Source organism: Denticeps clupeoides, chromosome 6, assembly GCF_900700375.1.
Source record: "Denticeps clupeoides chromosome 6, fDenClu1.1, whole genome shotgun sequence".
Lineage (NCBI taxonomy): Eukaryota > Metazoa > Chordata > Actinopteri > Clupeiformes > Denticipitidae > Denticeps > Denticeps clupeoides.
The window spans coordinates 5,186,623-5,212,907 of record NC_041712.1 but is presented as its reverse complement, the minus strand read 5'-3'; the positions used below and the strand labels follow the sequence as shown (position 1 = coordinate 5,212,907).

The 26,285-nt window shown below is 41.8% G+C and overlaps 1 protein-coding gene across 10 annotated transcripts in view; it reads left to right on the top strand.

Moving 5' to 3' along the window:
• The window catches only part of nrxn2a (neurexin 2a), a 295,247-nt gene extending 273,651 nt beyond the window's left edge, over positions 1-21,596 (top strand). For 7 of the 10 annotated variants that reach the window (XM_028982297.1, XM_028982296.1, XM_028982295.1 and 4 more), the window contains 5 exons: positions 7,072-7,243; positions 9,580-9,669; positions 12,478-12,806; positions 16,655-16,733; positions 18,694-21,596. In XM_028982297.1, the coding sequence (XP_028838130.1) occupies positions 7,072-7,243; positions 9,580-9,669; positions 12,478-12,806; positions 16,655-16,733; positions 18,694-19,499 (1,476 nt within the window). In that variant the 3' untranslated portion in view covers positions 19,500-21,596. The remainder of the gene's footprint in view (positions 1-7,071; positions 7,244-9,579; positions 9,670-12,477; positions 12,807-16,654; positions 16,734-18,693) is intronic. The other 3 variants (XM_028982299.1, XM_028982300.1, XM_028982298.1) reach the window with 3 other exon arrangements.
• The last annotated feature ends 4,689 nt before the right edge of the window (positions 21,597-26,285 follow it).

The following is a 26,285-nucleotide window of genomic DNA, read 5'->3' as shown; positions in this document are numbered from 1 at the left end:
TGCTGTGCTGCAGTGTTTCACAACCACTTCACATTCACTTTTTTTTGCTCAGCAATCAATAATTTGTGGCTAAATAATAATCAAAACCACGGACTAACCGTATCAGAGGGTGGGCCCACATTTCTGACCTATAGTGTATAGGGCTGATAATACACTGCTCAAAAAACTACAGGGCACCCTCCAGGTCAATCACACTTCTGTGAAATCAAACTGTCCACTTAGGAAGCCACACTGATTGACAATCAGTTTCACACTCTGTAAATTATAGGCAATTTGCATGATATCCCCAAATAAAGGCGTGGTAGTGCAGGTGGTGACCACAGACCACTTCTCAGTTCATATGCTTTCTGGATGATGTTTTGTTAACTTGAATGCTTTCACTCTGGTGTTAAGATAAGATCGTAGTCTGGAGACAGCATGGAGAACATTTTGCTGCATGCAACATCCTCCAGCTTGACCAGTTTGGCACACCAGTAATGGTGTGGGGTGGCATTTCTTTGGGGTGCAGCACAGGGTGTGTTCCCCCGAGGTAGCCTGTTATTAGGTACCAAGATGAGATCCTCAGACCCTTTGTGAGACCATATGCTGGTGTGGTTGGCCCTGGGTTCCTCCTAATGCAAGACAATGCTAGACCTCATGTGGCTGGAGTCTGTCAGCAGTTCCTGCAAGATGAAGGCATCGATGCCATGGACTGGCCCGCCCATTCCCCAGACCTGAATCCAATTGAGCACATTTGGGACATCATGTCTTGCTCCATTCACCAACACTCACATTACACCACAGACTGTCCAGGAGTTGGCAGATGCTTTAGTCCAGGTCTGGGAGGAGATCCCTCAGGAGACCATCCACCATCTCATCAGGAGCATGTCCAGGCGTTGTAGGGAGGTCATACAGGCACGTGGAGGCCACACACACTACTGAGCTTCATTTTGACGTGTTTTAAGGACATTACATCAATGTCGAATCAGCCTGTAGTGTGTTTCTCCACTTTAATTTTGAGAGTGACTCCAAATCCAGACCTTCATGGGCTGATAAATTAGAAAATCCATAATTTTTATGTGATTTAGTTGTCAGCACATTCAACTATGTAAAGAACAAAGTATTTATTAAGAATATTTCATTCATTCAGATTTAGGATGTCTTATTTTTGTCACCTGTGAAGGAGTAGTCAGAGAGTGCGAGTAGATGATAAAACCCAATCACAGAGCCGCGCAGAAAGGGCGAGTGAATCACGCACTGTTCCTTTTATGAGTGATAACCGGCTGGAGCCACAACAACCACTGTTGCCGACACTCGTGTGAAAAAACATGCGAAAAGACAAGGGAAGCAAGAGCATGACAAGGTGGATAGATAAAGGAGCGATCTTACTTGGGTTTGGAAGAAGAGAGCCAAGTCGTCCAGCACGATGCCAAACAATGACTGTGCAGCGACGGCGGGTGTTCAGTTCATAATGCTGGGGTGCGCCACTCGCACTCTGAGCTGAGTCACGTGACAATTTTTGTTTTCCCCTCTTTTTTTGAGCAGTGTATAATAAACATATCGATGTATTTTACCATAAATAAATCTCTGTACCAATTACACAAAGTCTGCATAAAATTTCTGAGCCAGTTGCTTTCTTAACAGAATAGCCTTATTGATTCTACCTGTCCTGTTGTGTATTTATTTTACCCATGTGTGCTTTTTCACCAGACAGTTTCCATTTGAGCTTCTCTTTTTAAGGATGCAGACATTTTTTTTATAGTTCTCTAGCTTCTCCAGTAATAACTACCTGGCTTCTTATAGCCAGAAAGAGCTTCAGATTAAATGTAAAAAAGTAAACACTTTCTGCATATGGGGTAAATTAAATTGCCATGACTACAGCCGCTCACTGCTAAACAATATGTACAAATATAACCTCCTATTCATTAACGGGTCTCGGGCCACAGCATAACATCTAAATGAAAATCTGATGTCAAAATCAAGCTGAAGCAAATAAATATTTCACAGGTCAGACAGTAAGGAGCTTGGACAAAATAACACAGAAACTCACAAAATCATACCAACAAGGTGGCGTGTGAAATTAAACAGGTCTGCAGCAAAGGCTGTTTTTTTCTATTAAAGCAAACATCAGCTATATGATCAACTATAATATAATGATTAAAACTATTAACCAAAAGTATTGAGTATCCTGTTCTAAAGGTATGTGGCAGTGGGAGGCATAAGTTATCTACCAAGAGTGGTCCAAGAAACATCAGTGATGCACTTGGGGTTGATGCAGGGTGGCCCGTGTTGTCAAACCCAAGAGAATGCATCACCTCACAAATGAAAAGAACTGCTATGAACTGATGGCCTCTTATAAGTCGCTTTGGATAAAAGCGTCTGCTAAGTAAAGTAAAGTAAAGTTGGTGACAGATACTTCAGCAGTCTATTGGATTCCTTGCTTTAACGGGTCAGTGTTTTGAAAGCAAAAGGGGGATATACTCAATGTTCAAATTACTGAATTACAAACAGGCCACTGCAGATGACACTCCTCAAACTTGGACCCTCTCTGGATAAAAGCTCACATGGAGAATTAAATGGAAGAAACCTACGTGCTGTTTTGCATGTGTATTTTCTCACGAAATCTGTTTTATTGTTCTGAATTACATGTTTTCTGTTTTAAACATATTTATTCACCTAAAAACTGTGTGATTATGGGGTGAATGTGAAAAAAGAAAAATGCAATGTGACAAATCACAATCTACATCTCACAATATTACACATTCTTCCTTTTGTAAAATGAAAGTTCTTTACATTTGAAATCAACATAAAAACATATCAAATAAATTAACATTGGGGAGACCTGGAATACAAAAAAAGTTGTGTCCACTTGCATAATGAACTGGTACCAAAAATTAGTTTTTATTTAAGGGGGGATGGCATCATCTACCCCTCAACTTGAGTACTGGGTGTAGTTATAAAACACATTAGGTGGATGGGATCATGAGGGTGGTGCTCAGTACTGGCGTTAACCACGCCCACTTTTTCAGCCTGCAAAATGGAGCATTTGGTCAGATGTTTTTTGCTTTAATCCATGTCAAAGTTTAAACACTGAGACCTTGTCTGAGTCCCGAACACTAACCTGCTCCCAGATGTGACCGTCAGTATTTTAGGTACCAGCAGGGAGCCGCACCCTTCGATCGTAGGGGGGTGGCAGATCATAAACAACCAAAAGTTCACTCAGGTACTGTGGGGCAAGGCCATGTAGTGCTTCATAGGTTAATAGGATTTTGAAATCAACCCTAAATATGATGGATAGCCAGTGCGGTGAACGTAAGATCGGGGTGATGTGGTCGTATTTTCTAGTTAGAACCCTCGCTGCAGGATTCTGAGCTAACTGGAGTTTACTCATGCACCTACAAGAATATCCAGGCAGTAATGCATTGCAGTAATGTAACCTTTGACGTAATAGAGGCGTGGACCAACTTTTCTGCGTTATGCATTGAGATCACATCACATAGCTTTTCAATACTCCTAAAATGAAAGAATGCTGTCTTTATTGATATTATCTAATGATACCTGGAGGACATGAACAAATGATTGAAAACTCTGCCAGTCCATAGATGAAGCTAAGAGGTTGCTGGCCAATTAACTTTTTTTTTTTTTTTTTTTTTTATTTACCAAAAAATTGTGAATCACAAACAGCACAACAAAAAGGAAGCAGCAAGTTCAGACTTGTGGCAGCAACTAAGGTCCCAGCAGATCCCTAGCCAACCATCCATTCTGCATCATCAATGGCCATGGTGGTAGCGAAGCAGAAGTGGTGTGTTTGATCAATAGACTCCACTGAGCTGTGGCATCAGTCTCTCGTTCTCTCCGTCTCTTGGCACTGCCTGTTTTTTCTCTCACACGGGAACAAAACCCTATAAAAACAAAATGGTAGTGAATCAGTGGTCAGAGCAAGTAATTCAGAAATTCCCTCCCTCACAGTGAGATCTGGAAACACAAAACAGAACATACACAAACACAGCCCCTACACAGGAATGTAAAGCTTACGTCTGGCCACATGAGGCAGTATGATAACTTCTGTCTTATCAGAATTAGGCTGAAAAAGTTAGTGAGAATTGACTGTCAAATTCTCAGTTCAGCTGCTGTCTATCATCTGGAATTGCAGTTGTGTGTCATTTGCATTACATAATATAATGGCTGATCTGTAAATTTTCAGATGCATTAACATGTAATACTCAAGTAGAATAACAAGAATTAAAATCGTTTTACTTTGTATAGGGCGTAGATGTTTGGTGGTATAGTCCTTAAACAAGACATCATGCTGGCTAAAATTGGGTTGTGAGAGGTGGGATAAAAAAATAAAGGGAGGGTTTCTGTGTCTAAAGTGACTCTCTTTAGGGTTTCTACCTTCTGGAGCTTTAGGCATAAGATGGGGGAAAGGGAGCCGCACAATAATAGGAATCTGAAAGGGTGGAAAGTTTTATCCGGGAGTAATGGCTGATGCCTGAGCCCATTAACCCAAGGCTCGGCTGTGGGAGATATACCTGCTTATTTCCTTAGCCACCCCTGTGCTGGGCATTTGCTAAGGGCTCTGCGGCGATTGTTCACTCTGCTGCCAGTAAGATAGCGGGACAGGTGGGACAGGAGGCTTTCAGGGGGAAAGACAGGCAGATCAAGGGAGAGAGATAAATGGATAGAGACAAGGATAGGCAGGCACCCATGGCAGAATGCCATCTTCAGAAGGCTAAATGGAAACATTAAACACTTCAACAAGCTCCTCCGAAAAGACACCGGCATCTCTAAGTACAGAGAGGCCAGCAGCTGTTGTATAAGCCATGCTTCGGGGACGATGACGTCCCAGATCCAGCAACCAGCAGCTGAAATGTGAATCTTTTACATTTCACCGTGACCATTATACTCTTTTCATGAGGCTGTAGCCCATGGCAAACATGAAAGAACAGTGTTGCTGTCGTCCCATCAGAATCACATGGACATATTAGCATCCTCAATGCTAATTGGACGCCCAAACTAATCCCATCCTGAAAAGTGCCCATCGTGTGAGCTCTTGACCTTGTTTCTCTCTGTCAAAACACTGTTTAGCCCTCATTTGCCAATTAGCCATCAAGTACAGTTGCCGTTACCTGCTGTAGCAAGTACCTTCAGTGCTGTAGTAAATGTGTGGACAGGGTGAATGAAGGAGGAAAGCTTGCGGTCAGATTTGAGTAACACCATTAGTGATCCGGCCCTCTGATCTCTGGCAGAAGCAGTCAGACCGCAAAGGAGCCTGCACTGCTCTTTTCAATGCCGATTATTCAAAAAGTAGTGGAATAAATGGAGAAAAGCGTGTCCTTCCATTTTTAGAAGGAGATCTCCAGAGAATGATGTGCCAGAGGTCTCTTCCAAAATGATTTCCTCCCCTTACGTTCTGGCGGATCTGATGCTCTGGCGGCATCTTTACATTGAATAAATGAATGTTAGCAACTGATAATTTGCCTCATCAGTCATATCCAAAGACCAAAGGTTCCTTAGATCCGAGGGATGAGGTGAGCCATTGCTGATGCAGAGAGAGCAACGTTTCACTCTGATCTTCCACCTCATGAATCTTCATTTTGTGTTGATGTTAAGTTTGAGCATGTATCTTTATTCTCTTGTCAGAAGGTTTTTGAAGTTTGAAATCAAGTAATGGAACAGAATATTTCTGTTATTTTTATGAGGGGTGACTGGGTGCATTGTTGGAGCATTTCTGTTTTAATGTAACAAAATTATGTCTAATGCCTGTTGTGCATTGTTAAACAACAGTGGTGTGGCAGTTTGCATCATTACAAGGTAGTGGGATGGAATCCACCCCCCGGCTTTGTGTAAGCAGAGCTTGCATGCTCCCCCCATTCTTTTTTTGGGTTCGCTGGATTCCGCACACTGGCCACGGGCATGCAAGCTAACTGGATTGGTTCGTTTGCTCTTATTGATTAAGCAGTTTTGGATAGTTGAGTAGGTTTTATTACCATGCATGATCTGCTTGTGCATTTTCCCCTTGTGCACAACGAGGTCTGTTTCCTTGACTGACATCGGATCTGGATCAGCATAGCATTAAATCAGCTCTAGACCTGTAGGCTTGAGATGTAGATGAACATGTCACCCTGAGGAACAGTAGTCCAATGCATGACAATAAGGCCTGAAAGGAAATGTCATTTTCAGAGGTAGGTTGTACTGGACCACACACTGTCTCCCTTGTTGCCCTTCTCCCTGTTTCCTTTGTGCGGATTTCGATAAGGTTTCGTTTTGCGTATTCGCACCATGTTCCACTTGATATTTGCCAAACATCAGCATTCTGATGAGCGGCTGTCAGCTTGAGTGAGGGAGAGTGGAAGTGTTTGGGCGAGGTGTGGACGTGTGTGGAAGCCTGATCATCCACTGGCCGCTGTGCTGTGGAGGAGAACGCGCTCGGTTCCACGTTCCAGTCTACGGCCTCCGCATCTTGGCTGAGCCCAAGGACATTTGAAGTGGATTGGGGCTCCTTTTTTCTTGTTTTTGAAGTGAACACCTCCAGACTGGCACATTATCACCTTGACCCTATATTACCAGTCACAGCAAGTGACTGCTAGCAGCTTCCTAACCTCTTACCCAAGTCTTCCAACACCTCCTCTGCTCCTCCAAACAGGTGGAAAGCTCCAGAAACGCATCTGCAGTCCGCTGTGGGTGAGGGCAGCGGAAATTTGGAGGAGTGAGAAGAGGGTGGAGACAAATAAGTGTGAATTCAGAAACAGCAGGGTGCTGTCAGCACTGATACATGTAACCGAACATTAGGTGGGCACCGGGGGAAATAGGTGATGAATGCAAAACACTGAAACGCATTCCATTTACAGGGGACACTGCTCTCCCCCTCTCTCAAGGGTACACCTCTACAGTGACAGGGCATGAAAAACACACTGTGATTTCTCTGTAATTCCTTTTTTATTCATCTTTCTCATTGATCTCCCTGCCGCTTCTTCTTCCCTTATACCGCTGCACCTGTCCCCCGTCTTGTTTGTTGCATTTCTACATCTGAAAAAGAAGTCGGCTGCCATGACATTTTGTAAATAATTTTTTCTCTCTTTTTTTGCACAGGAACAAGGGAAAATAGGTGTAATTTTCAACGTTGGGACTGATGACATCACAATCACTGAGCCTGCTGTCACGGTGACTGATGGGAAGTACCATGTGGTACGTTTCACTCGCAGTGGTGGCAACGCCACCCTTCAGGTGGACAGCCAGCCTGTCATCGAGCGTTACCCATCAGGTAGGACTACCCCAGAGGTCAGGGGTCAGAGGGCTTTACTTCAGCCAATAGGATATGAGACGGTGCCAGAGAATGCCAAACGCAGACAGTAATGGAGAAAGAGGGGATTATGTGGGGAAAATATATTCTACACTTTTCAAAGATTTGAGATTGTTTAATTTGGACTCTTTTATAAGCCTTTGACAAGCATAAAAAAATAAGTTGCATGCCTGTATCGCAGTGCAGTGCAAGTCAGTTCAAACTGCAGTAAGCAGCACAATAAATCTTGAAACGTAATATTTCACTTTCAAACAATTCCAATGTGAGTCACCGTGGAGGGCCCATCAACTAGGGCATGAACAATCTAATAATAATCGAAAATTGACACATTTCCCCAAAGCTGACCTGCTGCAGTGTGTTGTGCAGCTCGTAAAAATATTAATTTGGTGTCTTTGCAGTTGTTTTCTGAGCCAGTTGCGCTCCAGGCAAGACAAGGAGGGGCTAATGCTGCTAAAAATATGATCGTCCCTTTAGCTTGGACTGATGTTGGAAGCACTCTCACACATTTTCCTCACTCTTCCTCACAGAAACCTGAATATTTTTATCTCAGAACACTTCCGAGCATAATGCCAGTATCATGCTTATTTCTCAAATTGTTAAATATAAACCCTTCACACGTGTCAGTCAGGCTTCAAAAACCATACAATTTTTAAAATAGTTCCCATTCTGAGACATCATTTTTAAAATGTGTCATTTTTTCGATGCACACTGAGCAACTCAGTCCTTTATATTTGTTTTGTCTTGATAGAAACCCGGAATGACAGCTTGGTAAACCCTCTTTCTCCATACTGTGCACTGAGATTGGCCTTCTCTCTTTGCTGCTGCCAAACAGGAAGACATTTTCGGGGTATTTAATAATGGTCTGGGCTCCTGTCATCCTTACATTGGTCTCAGCTGTTTTCCAGTCCACTACTGGAACACTGGGGTCTCCCCTGATCAAATATTGTACCAAAGCAAGCACAAACAATTCAATGATGACTTTGCTGTTGTAGAATGTAGAAATGCATTCAGACTGATCAAAGCCCTTTAACATGTCAGGTAGAGATCACATCAGTCTACTACTGGGGACATGCGTTCGTTCATTTGTAGAAAAGCATTTCCCAGTTTTAAAGGCTCAGCGATTGCTGTATTTTGTCAGTTTGCGATTTCTGCTCTTCGGACTGCAATGTTATGCAGGGCCGCCGGCTGTTTACGCACAGCCATGCTCTATTTCCAGGTTTCTTTGAAGGTTTCGGTTCTGCAGTTGTACCACATTAGAGCCTGAAACAGGATTATGGAGGTGGGATGCTTGAACCCCGTTCAGAGTAGATGGTGGGAAAAATGGAAGACTGCAAAAGCCCAAAATAAGGAGAGTCGCGTCATGAAACAATTATGGATTACCATCACTGTCAGCCAAGTCTGTCTGCTCTTCACTAAAACCATATTTAGAAACAGCATTGACTGTGGTGCGTTAACCATATATTGTAATTCACTAGCAAAAATACATATACTCACCTAAGAATGTGTACTCCTTAGTATGTAGAGCAAAACTGTATGGTAATTCAAATGAAGATATTACTGGGTTGAGGAATATATTCATATTTTAATATGACCTGAAAGGTCATGGCATTCTGGGAAATTTGAATGGAAACCAGTGCGCATGATGTCCCCCTTTCTCCATTTCACCGGAGTAGATGAGTTGCGGAGATGAGTATCTGCAGACATTAAAAAGCAGTGCGCGCTGCGTTTCACATTGCTCTCTGTCATTGGGGACGATTTCATGCACAAGGTTGAGAGACAAATCTCTTTTTTTGTCTCAGACCACACAGAAGCTTTCCAGATAGCTGTTCATTGGGATGCATCTTCACCTTAAAATTAACAGCTCAGAATAATAAAGTATTAGTTTCACTGTATTAGATGAGAAAATGTCTTCCTGAACAGCTTACTGTCGGAATATCCATCAATAGGCTGAATTCATATTTAATTGCTCTGTATTTATATTTGCATGTGTCGTTGCTAATGTACCGTATGCTCTAACTGATGTCTTAGTAAGTGCACAGAGAAGTTGAGCACAGTGAAGAAATACTAATTAGACATGAACATGCATAAACAGAACTAAATATATTTATACTACAAACATGAATAAACAGGATTCTAACTAGTTTTACCCATAATAAAACAGTCTAAAACAAAAGCTAACACACCATAAAACAAACCTAACTTGCTAAACTTGCTAGACTTGTTGCCATGTATTTAACCATGTGACCCTTGAACTTCCAGATGTTAACCTCCTATCTGTCTTTCTAAATTCTTTAAAGGGAACTTTGATAATGAACGGCTGGCTATTGCTAGACAAAGAATTCCATACAGGCTTGGTCGGGTAGTTGACGAGTGGCTACTCGACAAAGGTAATAAAAGTTAATTAATTGATAAACAGTGCCTTAATTGATTTCTCAAGTCTCTGAGAGGTGCAGTTTTCAATTTGTAATTGTGTTAAGATTAATAAATAAATTCCCAGTTTTTGGGCTCATTCGACTTTGACAACAGCCACACTCCATTTGCGGTTTATAGGGGATTTCAGAATTGATCAGAAATGCCCTCTTGAGGGCCTATATACAAAAATTGCACCACTTCAGAGATGGGGCTTTAATAACCGAAATATAATCCCTGACTAACCCTACTAATAACAAATCCTCCTGTCTGTAACTAGATGTTCCTTTCTACATGTCACACTTGCTCCTGTGAACCCAACTAATACTAATAAAAATTGATTTTTTAATCAAAACATGCATAACTGGGAACTTTCAGTTGCTTAGATAAATAATAAATTCAGCTAAGGTTTGGGCTAAGGGCCTCGAGTAAATTATTATTGTATTTATTCTGCAGCAGGATGATTTGTTTTCATCTCACATACAAAAATTTAAATTAGTTTCCTAATTCAAATTCCTTAACACTCTTTTATAGTGTTAAAACTCAACAGCACCTAATATGCAGTCACAAGCTCCTAGAATCAACATTTTTTCTAACAAAGATAATCACTTGACCATTCATAGTCTGATTATTTATGTCAGGATCTATTTCAGCTAAATGTTTAAGGAATAATTGTCCACTAATGAGAAAATAGGAGAAGTAGATTTTAATGAATGCACTTCAGCAGTTTCCTTGAATTTGAAGTGACATATTTTTATGATTTCCTGTTGGCCAATCAACTCTCAGAGAGCGAGGCTTGGATAACAAGCTACTTTCAGTTTTCTTCTCATTACTGCTCTTGCAGACCATGACATCCACCCAAGAAACCTACTTGTTACAGTCATTTATAATGCGCTGTGTTGCTGTTTGGCTGTTCTTCTTCAATTAATTCAATGTCAAATGACAAATAATTTTATTTGATTATCTTCGGAGAGGACAGAGGCTACTTTTTGATGTTACTTGGAGAGCCTTCATACTCACCTGAGTATCCTGTTCTCCATCATTCCATTCACTTACCTTCTACCTAACTTCTCCTTCTGTATACATTCCTTTATACCATCCATTAGATGTGTAACCCTTGCAACAAATATATATTTATAATATAAAACCAGATGGAAAAACATTCGTAAATGTTCTAAGTAAGTAGCAAGGCTTCATCGTCGCTATTTCTTTTCAAAACATCACTTGCTTGAAAAGCAGCACTCGAAAGCATTGTACAATTCCCACTCTGCCTCAGCCATAGACGGAGCGCCCTTAATGATGTAATTACATGTCTGTAATTAGCATTTGTGAGTCTCTGCAGATAAGAGATCTTTAGCTAAATGAATGAAAGTAAACATGTAAATCTAGTAAACCTCTCATCACAGATGTCAGCAAGGGGGAAGGACAGTAAGGGCTTGTATCTCTTCTAGTGACAAATTTGTTACCAATGTGCCTGATTGGGAATACTGCATTGTGGGATATTGTTTAGCCTCGTCACCATACATGCCCAAATTTGGCAACGCGAATCTGTAAAACCTTAAATAATCAATAGCGATGTGACGCGAAAAGCATCTCTTTTGCTAATGGAGCTTTAAACAGCCCTGCAGAGATGCATGGGTGGGCATTCCACACCCATACACCGGGAATCGCACCTTGTCCTCGTCCCTGCGCCGCAGAGCTCACTTCATTTAACCGCCGCCGTTAAAAGCCAGAGCAGATTTGTGTGGAAAGGGTGCCCTTCATTAACGATGGAGTGGCTCTCGCTAAGAGCATCATGGCCCCTCGCTTCATAATCAACTGTGGCACAGCACTTCTTCAACCAGTTCAAGTAGACAGTGTTAGTCTCGCTCTCAGCTGCCCCAGCCCGTTGCCAGTTTACGTGCTAGCCATGCACCGCCACTGCTAATTAGACCCGTCGTCAGACGAAGGGCACTGCAGCCAATTAACGCTGTTTTTTTTTTTTTTCTTGGCCGTTTTTCTTGGTCAGCTGTCCAATAATATCTCTGTCCAATTAATTATGAACCCAACCCCCTTGCACAATTTCAGTTGTCCCATTTACACGGTCTCGACTGCAGTGTGTGAAATGTTTCCTGACTGAAAACCACTGAAAACACCGTGGGCTGCATTATGCAGGAATTTACCCATAATGGTTTGCAGGATTGAGGTGATACAGACGGGAACTATTATATATTATATTAGATATATTAGTAAAATATATCTGTGCGAGTGAGTGTATGTATGTGACGGTTGGAGATGTGGGTACCCATTTCGAATCTGAGCCAGAAAATCCCACTTAAATCTCACCGTACAGATTAGTAGCAACAAGGCCTCCAATGCTGAATTATAAGGACTCGATATACTCATAAATATATACATTTTTTTTATTTAACTCCCTTCATTATCTGCCACAGAGGCTCCGCTAGGCTAATGAGGCAAAGATGATGATGTGTACTCATCTATTTCCTAATGGTTGTTCCATTGTTCCTCTCTGGCCCTCACGATGCACCGGTATATCATTTGGAGGCCTTATTGCTGCCCTTTGCCATCATGTTTTATACAATTTTCGAGCTGCAGTGCTTTGTGGGTCATGGGTTCAGATTTTAATTGGGATTTTCCACTGCTGCGTCCAAGTGTTTAGAGCTATGAGAAAACAAAGGGCAGAGGGGATCTAACACTGATGGATTGCACTTTGCTCTTTCTGTTCCTCTCCTGTGTGTCTGTCTCGCTCGCTGTCCCTTCCCCCTTGGCCCTGCGCTGTGTCACAGGGCGACAGCTGACGATCTTCAACAGCCAGGCGGCGATAAAGATCGGCGGGCACGACAAGGGCCGGCCATTTCAGGGCCAGATCTCGGGACTCTACTACAACGGCCTTCAGGTGCTGAAGCTGGCGGCGGAGGGAGACCCCAACGTCAAGGTGGAGGGGAACCTCCGTCTGGTGGGCGATGCGCTGTCAGTCCTGTCCACCGAGACCACCTCGGCCACGCCTCCCGCCGCCGCTGACATGTCCACCACCATCATGGAGACAACCACCACCATGGCAACCACCACCACGCGTCGGCAGCGCTCCCCCAGCCTGAAGGACAGCATCACGCAGGTGAGCGCCAGGGGTGGGGATTACACCTAATTTGATTAAACTGAGTTTAATCACGCCTAATCTCTTTAAAGTGTGTTTCAAACTCTGGTGCTCAAGCGTTGGCAGGGGGGAGGGGGTGTGATTTTATGGATGTTGGAGGAGTGAAGGATGATTGATGGTGAATGAATGCTGGGCTGAACTGAACAAACGCAGAACTGTAAAGTCCAAGAGACGTGCCGCCATGGGAGTGCAAACACAGATTCCCTCACAACCATGATGCAGTTTAACATTTTCAACCTTAATTTTCACATTTTGTATCACTGCATGATTGACTGATTGTTGTACAAATAACATACAATAAATTGCTGTAGATCTGTGAGTAAAAAATGCGGGCGAAAAAAAATCTAGATATGGTTGATTATGATAAAAGTGGTCACAGTTTCACAAAAGAGATCCATGAAGTTCTACCCATAATTCTATTTTGTACATGGTACAAACCGTACTGGCCACAGCATGAAGAATGGATGTGTGTTCGCAATAAATATTTCATTAGAATGTTACAAAATCACACAAAGGTGGAAATAGTACGCACCCCTGGGTGCAAACAATGCGTGGTGTAAATATAGAACATTACTGTGTGTGCTGGGGTGTGAACAGCAAACAATGCATGCAAAAATAGCAATACACAACCTAACTTTACGTCAGGTTGTACGTAGGCTGCATCTCCACCTACATCTGAGTTTAGATAGTATACTCTGACACTTGGGATGACCTTGTGCCTTTCCTTTTTCAATAAATTTGCCTATGAAATACAGCTTGATTTGGATTCGTTCAGCACTTACAAATTCTGCTGTTATCTCTTACACAGAATGGGAAAATATTTTTCCCAGCCTTATTATGAAACACTGTTGTGGGTTTGACATCCTTCCTGATAAATAATCCATAAAGGTGGGCAAAGTGCTGACAGGCAAATCCCAGAATGCATGGCACCTTGTCAATAGGGCTACACTGGGACATGTGCACAGTTTTACTGACGTGTTGGGAACTTTTTCTTCGACAGTTCCACTCAGCACACAAGTTTTTTACTCGTCTGTAGCCTTTTTTAGCCATCGGATTCTGTACCAGGAACAAAGAGCACTGGTGCCAATTACAGCTAAGCTGCCATTATGATGCATGCAGCAGCGGCAACAGCGTTCATGTGTTTGAAGCAGATGGACCTTGGTTCTGGCCGTGTGCATTCTGTGAATCGTTGGTAATCTAGTCCGATTGTAAATAGCCCGGAAGCACGAGACAGAAGAAATGGGGATCTTCAGAGCCGACTTGCTCCCACTCCACTACTGGAAGCCCTTCTCTTCCTCACAGCCAAGTGAGAGTTATTAGCAGATGGCTTCCGGGCCTGTGGCATTATGGGACATTTCATAAGGCTAAACTGTCATGGCTGTTACATTTTTAAATGGGCAGAAACTCTCAGTGAAGTCATGCAAATGGTTAAAGGTGAACATTATCTCAAACAAATTAATTTAGGTGTTGAGACGTGGTATCAGAGTAACAGAAAAATCACAGACAAAAAAAATATTCACTACTTGTTGGAAGTTTCAACGTATCTTAATAATTCATTTAGTTTTATTGTTTGTTTTTTTTTAAATCCATGCAGCTGTTTTCAGATCATTGCATTTTAAAGTGACAGACTTGCATTAATGAACACAGCATCCACTGGAACTAAGTCTAATTGTTGCTGATAAAGTATGCCAATATTCCATCATTAACAGGCATTGCCTGTGAGTTATTTACTACTTCAAAAATGTTTGTACTGGAGTTTTCATGACAAAAAGGACAAAGCCTATTCAAACATTAAAATTTCAAAATCTATTGTACTTTTTTCAGTTTCCTGTACTAGATTATTTATTGTCTTCATCAATTCCGCAGAGTATGTATGTCCAGTATGTACGTTTTTAGAAAGAATGAGGAATGCACAATTAATAATAAACAAAAAATATGAAGCATGTGTTCGAAGAGGACATGACCACGTTTAATACTTTAATTTAAAGTGATTTAAACTGATCTCTACCTGTCTGTACAGCTTCATCACTTAAACCCAAAGCTGTGCAGGGTGTCTACATGCATTTCCTCCCGCTCCAGAGATCACAGCTTTTTTTAAGTGCCCTTTGCTGAGGCTGCTTGGCGTGTTTGTCAGCTTTTCGCGTTGCACATTAGTCACGGTGCATTTCTCAGAGTCGTACGCACATATCATAACAACTATAAGCAACGATTCTGGGCCACTTAATAAACATGCCTTACGAAACGCGCAGTCATTGTGCAGAAAGTGCAGATTACGTGCAATGTAATTAGGCTATGAAAACGGTGGGTCCGCGCTAATGCGGCACCGCGCCTTTTAATTAGATGTTGACACTGGCAACACAGAGCCTTGTGCAAATTAGACAAAAGAATGGAACCAAGTAAAACATTTGAGACTCAATGAATTCTTGCTCTGTTTGTGCCGATCAAGCAAGTTCGGCCTAAAAAAATTATAATAATCAGTCATTCATTCAATTATATCTTGGCGGGAAAGAAGTCTCTAATAATCATCGTTGCAGTTGAAGAAGCTGACCAGCGCATCTGCAGGACTGCTGTATTACCTCAGTGCATTGGGCCTTGTGGACCAAACAAAAACGAGCCGCTGACTCTATTAGCACAGGCCGATTAGAAGCGTCTACAAGATAATGAAACAAATAAATTGATGTCAGTCATGACCGGCTCCCTCATTTCAATGTGCAGAGGATGTCATTAGCATACATTTAATACGCAGGAAGTCCAGGGCTTTGATTGTATATAAATGGCTTTTTCTGAAGGTCATGATGACATGTCCTAGGCAGGGCTGTGCCTCACTGGAGGAATGTCATTTCAGAATAATAACCCACTAAAGCAACGGCATACTTTTGTCCATCATTATATGATCATGGTTTAATAAACCCAGATTTTTCATTTTACCGAAAGTCTATTTGCTAGAGCTAAGTGATGCATTTGGTACTACATGTCAGTGCATGTGTGTTCTTCTCTGGGTATTAGATGCAAATCCACATAATTAACACTAGCGTGTTCAGGTCTATGGGACCCATTTCATACGTTAACCAAAAGAAACATTATTTCATTATTACTTAAACCTGAGGTTTTTTTCATACAGTTTCAAAATTTAAAGCCTTCTTCCTCAAATATATGCAAATTTGGATTCCTTTTTGTAACTGAAAATGTATTCAAAAATACATGAATATTTAACATGAATTTGTAAGTAAGCCTGACTGAATTTTTGAAAAGAACACATTTTCTTACCTTAGTAAGAAATATTAAATAATATTAAAAGTAAGCCTGACTGAATTTTTGAAAAGAACACATTTTCTTACCTTAGTAAGAAATATTAAATAATATTAAATGTAATATTAAACGTTATTTGATGCTTACACAAGCTTTTGGAGCAAAAAAGCAGTACTGGTGGAGCAAAACTATTTGATTATTTGTATTTAATCAATTTATTGCAGTGAAGCATCAGTACATCAAAATCTGAATGCTAAAAATTGAGTTTAATAATGTTTTAATATGATCCTGAATGGATTGAAGGCAATTTTTTATAAGAGGTCGCTCTTTTGCTGTCTGGAAAATTGTCACTTTATGCAGAAGTGATACTGAACGTGAGGTTCTGTTTCCCTTTCTCTCTCAAGGCAGTTGCGGCTCAGTAATAATCTAGGTCACTGCCACAATTAATTTTGTCTTTTAAATAATTTAAAGTATTGAGTGAGAATTAAGTGTGTGCTGTTGTTATGAAATCGTCATTGAAACGGTTTAGTCACAGGAATTGTGTTTTTGGTGTCTTACAGAACTCAGACGACCTGCTGGTGGCCTCAGCAGAGTGCCCCAGTGACGATGAGGATCTGGAAGAGTGTGAGCCTGGCACCGGTAAGTTTGGGTGGGTTCGGGTTGACCTTTGACCCCAGAGACCTACAGTTGACCCTGTTCACAAAGTCTGGGAAAGTCAAATGTTCTGAAGCTGAAGTCAGTGTCCAGTGTCCTATGCAGAAATGCCTAATTTCTTTTTTCAAAGCAAATGAGTTCTTCAACGTCGTAACTAAAATTCAAATTCAAATTTTATTTGTCACATACACAGTCATACACGGTATGATGTGCAGTAAATGCTTTCTGCAACTGCTACAGACCACAGTATTGCAAATGTTGCAAGTAAACAATGAACCAATATGCAAATATTGCAAACATAACCAAGTATTACACTTTTATGTCTTTAACATAAAATATGTGTAACTGGTAGGGTGAAGGTGTGAAAATGAGTTAGTTTTTTACAATGTTTAAAGAAAGAGAGAAACTGTCAACCTGAATCATTGTCTTGCTGTTTTCCCGCCTAATTCGTCACATCCGTCAGACTGAAGCACAAATACTGACAGGGTCGTCATGGGATCATTCACTTGTGAGCATTAGCTCAGCCATTGTAGTCTCAGAAGCTGCCAATGCAGAGGAACACGCGACCTGTGACCTGTTTTAAATCTGCCATTAGGAGATGAATAAGCGCAGCCGGCAATAAACAAATAGTTAACCGAGTCAGGGCTATTATCATGCGTTCAGATCATTATCGCCCATTTGTGAGTTCTGTCGGAGAGTTTAATTTGTGGAAGGAAAAAGCCGTCGGCCACACCGATAGCTGCAAAGATCCCCATCTTAATCGCTTTGCCGAGCCTTTTATGTCTCTGTTGCTCTTTGTGAAGTTAACTGCTGCCATTACCCACATTAAACCCACAGCTACAACTTTGTAACCGAGGAAGTGTGACCCTTGTGTCTGGTCTAAGTGGCCTTATCACGCAAAGCGAATGTTCCTACTTCTCCTGAGGAGGCATTTCAAGTTTATCACAGGTTTATTTAAGGTCGTTTTAACACTGCGTTATATCCGTATTTTACTTCAATGTGAAGGCTGAGTGAAATTGAACAGTGTGTGTCTAACTGTCTTGTTTGCTTGGTCGAGCTTTGATCACCTGTCATATTTTCTACATAGTTAGCTGGTGAGTCACGCCCTTCTGCCCCCTAGAGGAGCTTTTCTACACCATCCTCACCACACATCATGCCCCTCACCCCCACACCCTGCCCCACAGGGGTCTTAAGCCCCTTTCCTCCAGAGCTTTAGCAAGCGCCGTTCAGCATTTCCCTTGCATGAACAGACTCCCCATTAAGCTAATTCTCCAGCGTTTCGGGAGTGCGTAGCGGTCAAGGGAAATGCTGAGCTAGGCGGGGCGCTGGCCCTTCAGGAACCACCTCCTAGCGGCCAGCCATAAAACTGTCTGTCAAGACTCTCCGACCGCCACCCAGTACCCACCCGAGGCGCAGAGAGACTGATGTTTCAATGTTTAATGTCTTAGCATTAGCATCACACAAGCACCCAACAGGAAAGTGAAGGTTGTTTATTCTCTCTGAGGACCATCTTACACAGCTTTCTTTTTTGTAATTTGCTTTTTTCCATGCAAAAATCATCCGGCCAATTTGTTGATGTAAGTGACCCAAACTCCATGGTATCTTGCTATCTTTTATGAGCAAAAGGAATCCAAGACAAGTGAGAGATGAAAAACCCAGACCATTTATTAAAATCCCAGATGTATTAGGCCTGCATAAATGTTTAAGGTCATTAACATTTGATCATTTTGCTGTTTATATGCAAATTAATGTATATTACATAATGCGTTTTAGTAGTAAGCATTTTAGTTCAGCATTTAAATACAAAGTTGATACAAAGCTTAGTGTGTATATCAGGGCAGCCTTAGTGCTTTTATTCAGATTTTCAGTTTTTTTTTCCTGGATCTCGAGATGAAAGTGTGTCTTACTAACACTGGATATGTTTACCTTCTCTGTCTTGTCCCAGGAGGTGAATTAGTCTTGCCTATAATAACCGTGGACACCCAAGACCCACAGTCTATCGTCACACGTTACCCCAACATGCCCCCTCCTCCCACAACCCTGACCCCCCTCCAGACCACCAAAGAATCCCTGACGTTCACTGACCCACGACCCCCCTGCCCTCCGGACCAGGAGGACTGCAGTGACCCTATGGAGGTGTCAGCCTTCGGCTCGGGGGAGATGACCGAGTCCGACGACGAGGACTTTTACAAAAACTCCCCCTTGGTCACTGACCGGACTGTCCTGCCCCCTCCCCCGGCCGTCGCGGCCGAGGGCGGGGTCCATCATCGCCCCGCACCCCCACCAGGTCCCACCTCCAACCCCGAGCAGCTCCACATCCCTGCGGGGAAGATGAACACTCGCGATCAGGTGCTGCTGCCACCCGGCCCTCCGTCCTCCCGTCACCCACCTGGCTTAACGTACCCCCCCGATTTCTCCCATGTACCCACAGCTCACCCCACCGCGCCCGGGGAGAAGGGCCAGCCCGGGATGGCGGAGGTCATCCGGGAGTCCAGCAGCACAACGGGCATGGTGGTGGGAATCGTGGCGGCTGCGGCCCTCTGCATCCTCATCCTCCTCTATGCCATGTACAAGTACCGCAACCGGGACGAGGGCTCCTACCAGGTGGACCAGGGTCACAACTTCGTCAGCAACCCGGGCGCCGACAGCAACGGCTCCGTGGTCAAAGACAAGCCAGCCAGCACTACTGCAGCTGTTGCCAAGACAACCACCAAGAGCAAAAAGAACAAAGACAAAGAGTACTACGTCTGAGAGAGAGAGCGAGAGGGAAAAGAGGGACAGTGATAGAGGATGGTGGCAGGGAAGTGTGACATGAAACTTGTAGCTCAAACAATGGCTCCATTTAGCCATCAAATATATAAACAAAAAAAACCATGCTAAAATGCATTCATGATCCCCATCATGAGAAAAACAGAACCTGAACGACAGAGAGAGAGAGAGATCCTCTAATCGGCCACCCTTTATTCCCAATTAATGAATTAGCTTAAAGTAGATGAGCACCACCATTTGGTGTTTCTTGTCCCTATTCAAGGACAAAGAGAATTTCAGAAGCAGATTATCAATTTTTTGATGGGATTACTGGGTTACTGTTCAGCACAAAATCCAGATTTATATAATTATTCAATACATTTTCAGTCAGTGTGTGACTATTGAAATAATAATGTTGAAAATGGACACAGTGCCGTATATTTTATAAAAGCACTACACCAACATGCGCACTGATTACATGAGGAGCGGCCTCTGTTTCCGAGTCGGGCTGCAGTGCCGTCCTTGAGTTCGAAATCTCCTTGTTTCTCTCGAGTTACATTGCTCCTTGCTCTCTTTAAACTTCTGAAGGTGAAATGTCTGATGATTCACTCAGCCCACTTGAATCCGATATATAGATGGTTTCATTTTTGCATATTATGTAATATTGATTTAAATGAAGAGCATTGATTTACTGAAGACCCTCACAATTCTTTTCCAGTAGCTCCTCATTTTAAAGGCCTGGGCACGAACATAATTTCTCCCACAGAACGATATGTCTACAGAGTAGGCAGATAAGAGAGAAGCTTCTGTACAGAATTTAAATATCTGACCTTCAATGCGCTCTGCTCTCCTCTCTGTCAAAAGGGTCTAAAGTGTGGGTGCATTATTATTACGCATGTTCTATTCACTCTAAAGAGAGGCGAAATATTAAATAAAATAAACTCAAATCTGTAAAACGGAATGCTAAGGTCATCAAGCTAGTTACCATTGCCAAACACTTAAAACTGACCACTCCCTCTGCGTGTATGGGAAGGAAATCTAGCATAACTCTGCCATTCTGCGTCTAAACAGGGAGAGAAAACCAGAACGTGGCTTCAGATCAGTCCTGCAGAGAACAGCACTGGAGCTAAAGACACTGTATTTATGTACATAACCAAATGTCTGGACATTGTGCACAGCACATCTGGACACAGGTGTGGATCTGAGTGTGTGTGTGTTGCAGAGAGTGTGTGTATTTGTGAGAGTGTGTACGTGCTCTCATATACGTGTCTGTGCGTATTTGTTTCCCGGAATGAGACTGAAACAGACATTATGGCATAAAAAAGAACTTTGTCTGTTCCTGCATCCTTCACAGTAATCAATTCTGCCAGATTCCCTGTGGGATGGGTCTGTTCACATGGAATATGAGCGGGAATGTCTGTTTTTTTTTTTTTTTCGTTTGTTTTTTCTCTCACTCTCATTTTCTTGGCAAAGGGAGGCGCCCAACTTTGCATTAGGATGCCAGCTCCCTCTTCAGATGCTATATGAGATTCAAGGAAGGAATGAACAGATGGATACTCCTCTCATGAGCAGCAACCGTTTCCTCCAAGAACAATGTGAACTTGTGCTTATTTTTTTTTATAAAAAAGGGATTCCTCTCCGAAGAATACAGTTTAAAAAAAAGAGTAACGCGTTTATGTCTAGGTATATCTCACTTCATTTTTAGAAAAAAAAAATTCCCTGTGCTAACACTACCTGTTATTCAAGAATGGATTTTTTTTTTCTGCCCTGTCAGTGTAACAAAATGTTTTACACGATGATATGATACATAATGCCACTTTAAATTCTATTTTCATTAAGTAAGTATATTTTTTATGTTGTTAAAGATTCCGTTTATTTTGTTACACTGGAATTATTATGGCCCCCATGTTGCCATGCAGCCATATGTTCAATTATTTAGATTCTATTGATTTCAAGTTTTTTTTGTTGTTGTTCTGCCTGTCATAGACGACCCAGAGTGTATTCCCTTTCTTACTTAATGTTATTGTAGTGTTCCTGTGAGATGAAGCTAAATATGTGTACATTGACAGAGGGGATAAATACACTTGGTTATATACTTCGTATAAACTCCTTCCTGTGTGGTCTATCATTTCTCTTACTTTTAAACGTTTTGGCAAATTCCACCGTGAGCTAGTTGTTAAAAAACATTCCCTGCCGAAACAGTGCAGTGTTGGCAGCTGATTTTAGATGGTTAAGCTGGTATGGCCAGCATGAAGAAAGCACAACTTAAGCTGGTCAAAGTTTCTGGTGGGTCTTGGCTAGTATGACAAGTCGGAAACATCCCAGTGGGAAACAAATTGGATGGTTCACTAGGCTGACTAATTCTGGAAAAAAATGGGATTCTGGAAAAATTCTATTTCTAAGGCCAGTTTAAGGGCTGTATTTTATAGCCACTTTTTGCAATTTAGAACAGCGGTCATGTTACAATAGTACGGTTTTACAAGAAAGTGCTACCAGTTAGGTAGCACATGGGGATGTGGTAGAAAATGTATTCTGAGATCTGTTTAACTGATAATACAATGATGGTAATGACGTTTTGTCTCAATTCAACATTTTCAAAAACAAATTAGCAGATATTTGCGGCCAAATGTTGATCAGTGTCTCTGCCATTCAGAACTCTTTGCATGTCCAAATTGCTTGTAAGACATCATAATGAATATACATATAAAACACTCATCTGATTAGATCAGGCAACATAAAGGAAGATGGTGTATCTAGTAGATGCACACTCTTCTTATACCATTACATTGTCAGTGAAAGTGAAGTTATTGTCATTGTGATACACTGCAGCACAGCACACGGCGACACTAAGAAATGTGGCACCCAAAGGAATGAAATGAAATGAAAGGTGTGGAGCAGTGTGTGGGGATGTTACTTTGCTCATTAGCACCTTTGGGATTTTAACCCAGCTACGGGTCCACTTCCTTACCCGCTAGGCCAACCACTGCCCCTTAGTAATTGTTCATTTCTGACCAATAGAAGATATCAGAAGTAAATCCATAATGGATCATTATGGCAGAAGCCCACTAGGTGTGAACCAGAAAACCAGAGGTCTCAAGCCATAGGTACAAACTTCACTTCCTACCAAACCGGAGTCCCCTGGGGGACTGAACCTGTCTCTACTGATTTTAAGACGCTGGATAAAGACATCTTCTAAATACTGTTAATGTAAATTATAAATACTTCTCATAAACTATCAGGTAGTCACACGTTTAAGAAAAATCTTTTTATCACTACCTCACAGCCCTCTCAATCGTATCCAATTGCAAGAGATTCACAGCCCTGTACACTCCTCTCCTCCCACCTACCATTACTGCTCAGCAGTATTTTTTTTGCTCACTTGCATTCATTGTTAAAAATCCCCAGAAGGTTTTGCTTGTGCTAAGACCTGTTTGTGCCAAGCACAGTGTCATTAAAATACCGCCCTTAGCGTCGGATTAGTTTTAATCTGTTTTAGAAATCACCCCTGCTACTACTTAATGCATTCTTCTTCAGTTTATCCTGGAAATCTAAAATCCAATCTTCACAGACACAGATTAAATGTAAACTGAAACTAAATCACCTTCTTAAAGGGATCATTTGGAGACAAGAAAGAAATTATATCTGGAATTCTATCAGCTCTTACCTGGATAAGGGGCAGTGGTTGCCCTATTGGAATCGGACCCCTAATCGGAAGGTTGCCGGTTCGACTCCCAAACCACCAAGATGCCACTGAGGTGAGACTGAGCAAGGCACCGTCCCCACACACTACTCCCCGGGTGCCTGTCATGGCTGCCCACTGCTCACCAAGGGTGATGGTTAAATACAGAGGATACATTTCGTTGTGTCACCGTGTGCTGTGCTGCAGTGTTTCACAATGACAATCACTTCACTTTCACTTCACTTTTCGCTTTCACTTCACATTGAAATTCCCCCTGGAGAATCTGCAAATAGAGAATCTACCCTTGGGAGACACCAAAAACATTCTAGTGAATTAACAAAAATTTGGTTAATTCAAATTCTTGCAAGTGAGATTATCACTCATTTTATGGCCCAAACCACTAAATTTTCTGTTGCTCTCCAAAACCACAGCAAGAAAGTTTTTATTACACCTCGATTTCATCATTCTTTTCTGTGAATGATAAATACATCTTATGCCTTACAACGCATAGCAAAGCTGGGTCTTCTGATAGCTGTACTCCACCAAATGCATAAACTGTGTTCACTAAGTCCACAAAAAGTCAACAGACTTCCACTTTTTACCTAAACGAATTCAAAAATCAAATCCACAATTTTTAAAACATATATTTATTTGGATTTTGTAGTTATGAACATGCATACATCAAACAACTAGAACAAATGGCAACTAACGAAAAAACAAAACACAACAAAAAATTAATGAAAAAAATATACAAACAATTTAATAAAAAAGTATATTGTATTAGTGCACATCTCACATATCTCCCCATCCTTTAGTTCCAAAAACATCCTCCAAATAGTGCAGAACTCAGAAGACTTCTTTCTCACAATGTAGGTCAATTTCTCTAGAACCAGACTTGATGTTATATTATTTAAGCAAAGGTCAGAATGAGGGGTCAACAACATTCTTCCCACATAGTGCAATGCAATGTTTGCCCTGCAGTAAGCATGGGTCTATTGCTTTTCTTTTTAACGTGCATTCATCTGGGTAGATGTCTAAAATACATATTTCAGGACATGTAGGCAACTGGGAAGATGTGAGTTTAACATTGAGAACCAGAACTTCCACAAACAGTGATATAGTGAGCCCTGATGAACATGAAGATGTCAGGTAAATTGGGATTGGGATTAAATGTACTTGATTTCGCAGGGGTGACGTATATCCACATTATCCAGTTAAATTGAATCATTCTCAATCTTATATTGCTATTTTGGACATTTTTTAAACAAATGTGGCTCAACTCTATAGGTGAAATATCTTGAATCTACACTCATCTGTATTATTCATCAAATCCACATTTAATCCAATCCCCTCCATGGAAAGCAGATGAGCCTTGAACTCGGACGAATGAAGTTGGCAGGCAAGGCAGTGGATTGCACCGAAGAAGCCACTGAGAGATCGCGCGACCAGCGAGAACTCTCCCTGCACCACACGGGTGACAGCACTCCGATAAATATACCATATGTCCCTCACAAAATGCCTGCTGGCATTACGACCACCTTCTTACTATTGAGCTGTCACTGTTGTTGCTGCTGAAACAGCTCTGATCCATCGAGGCGTCGACTTGTCAAGCTGTTGGTGGCAGAACCTCCATAGTCCATGGTCTGGTTCTGACACGAACATTGTAGGAGACAATTCTGTTGTGCACTCAGACAACACAGAACTTCACTTGCCACATGCATGAATGAAACCATGTCCCTGTCGTTGTTTCACTGAGTTTTTTTTTTTTTTTTGTAGGTTCTGGTCACTGCAGACAAGGAACAAGGAAGATCTACAGTAAAGATTAATTTCTTTCTGCTTACAACTCCAAGGACAAAATGTTATTCATTCCTCCAGTGGTCCTACTGTTAGGCCTGTTTAGTGAGTCCTCCACTGGCGTGAACATGGCTGTCATGTGGTGTAAATTAATGATAGTTTATTGTTCTAAAAGAAGTGAAGGAATCATTTGTATGAGAAAGATCTGGGTGTGTATATGGACTGCTCTATGTTCCATTCTCACCAGTGTGGGAAAGCAATTAAAAAGGACGATCTCCAGACGTGTGGACTAAGATCATGTAAGTCCCTTGTGATACCTCACCTTGAATGCTGTGTTAAGATGTGACATCAGGAAGGTCATTTCTGCTTTAGAAGACGTTCAGTGTAGGGCAAGGCAAATGATTCCTGGCTTTAAAGTGATGTCTTAAGAGAAGAGAATGGCTGGTTTTAAATAGGGCTCAACGACAGTATAGCAGGGTTTGACATCATCCAGGTATATAAGGTTCTAAAAGCACTAGATCCTGTGCAGCCAAATATGGCCCTGAGATAGAACTCACAGCATGCAGTTAAGTGTATGGAATAGTTTGGTTATGGGCGTAGTGTCCTTTAGGACTGGGGAAGATTTTTTGCCTGCTTAACACTATTAGATTTAACATTTTTTTATTTTCTCAACAGACTACAGAAATTGAAACAAGCAGAGTGGGAAGAAAAGATCATTAGATGCAGTTAAATTATTCTACTGTCTCGACTTTCCAAGCATCCATTATTAATTATTCAATATTTATCAAATTTTCCTGTTGCAGGAGTGAGAGAATGAAACTCACTTGATGATGAATGAGCAGCATCATTCATGCTATCTATCTATCTATCTATCTATCTATCTATCTATCTATCTATCTATCTATCTATCTATCTATCTATCTATCTATCTATCTATCTATCTATCTATCCATCCATCCATCCATCCATCCATCAGTCAGTCAGTCCGTTTGTCAGTGTATCTGTCCGTCTGATCGATTTATGAGTTGATGGGGGACTGAGATGTGCTTCACAGCCTACAGTAAAAATCGTCTGCTTGGTCTCTGATCAAAAATTGAAGCAGTGTGTCAGCGCCACCTGTCGGCTCTTGGTGAACACGCACCCAGCGCTGCGGAAGTCGTAATAAATGATCGCCAAAGCCACCAATCATGATGAAAACCTTTACAAACAGGAACCGAATCACAAGACCAGCACGTCCCTGCGATGGCAAATCAGCGGCGGCGCCCTGGCTGAGAGACCCGCGGCGCGACCAACCCCCGCCCGGGACGCCGTCTTCT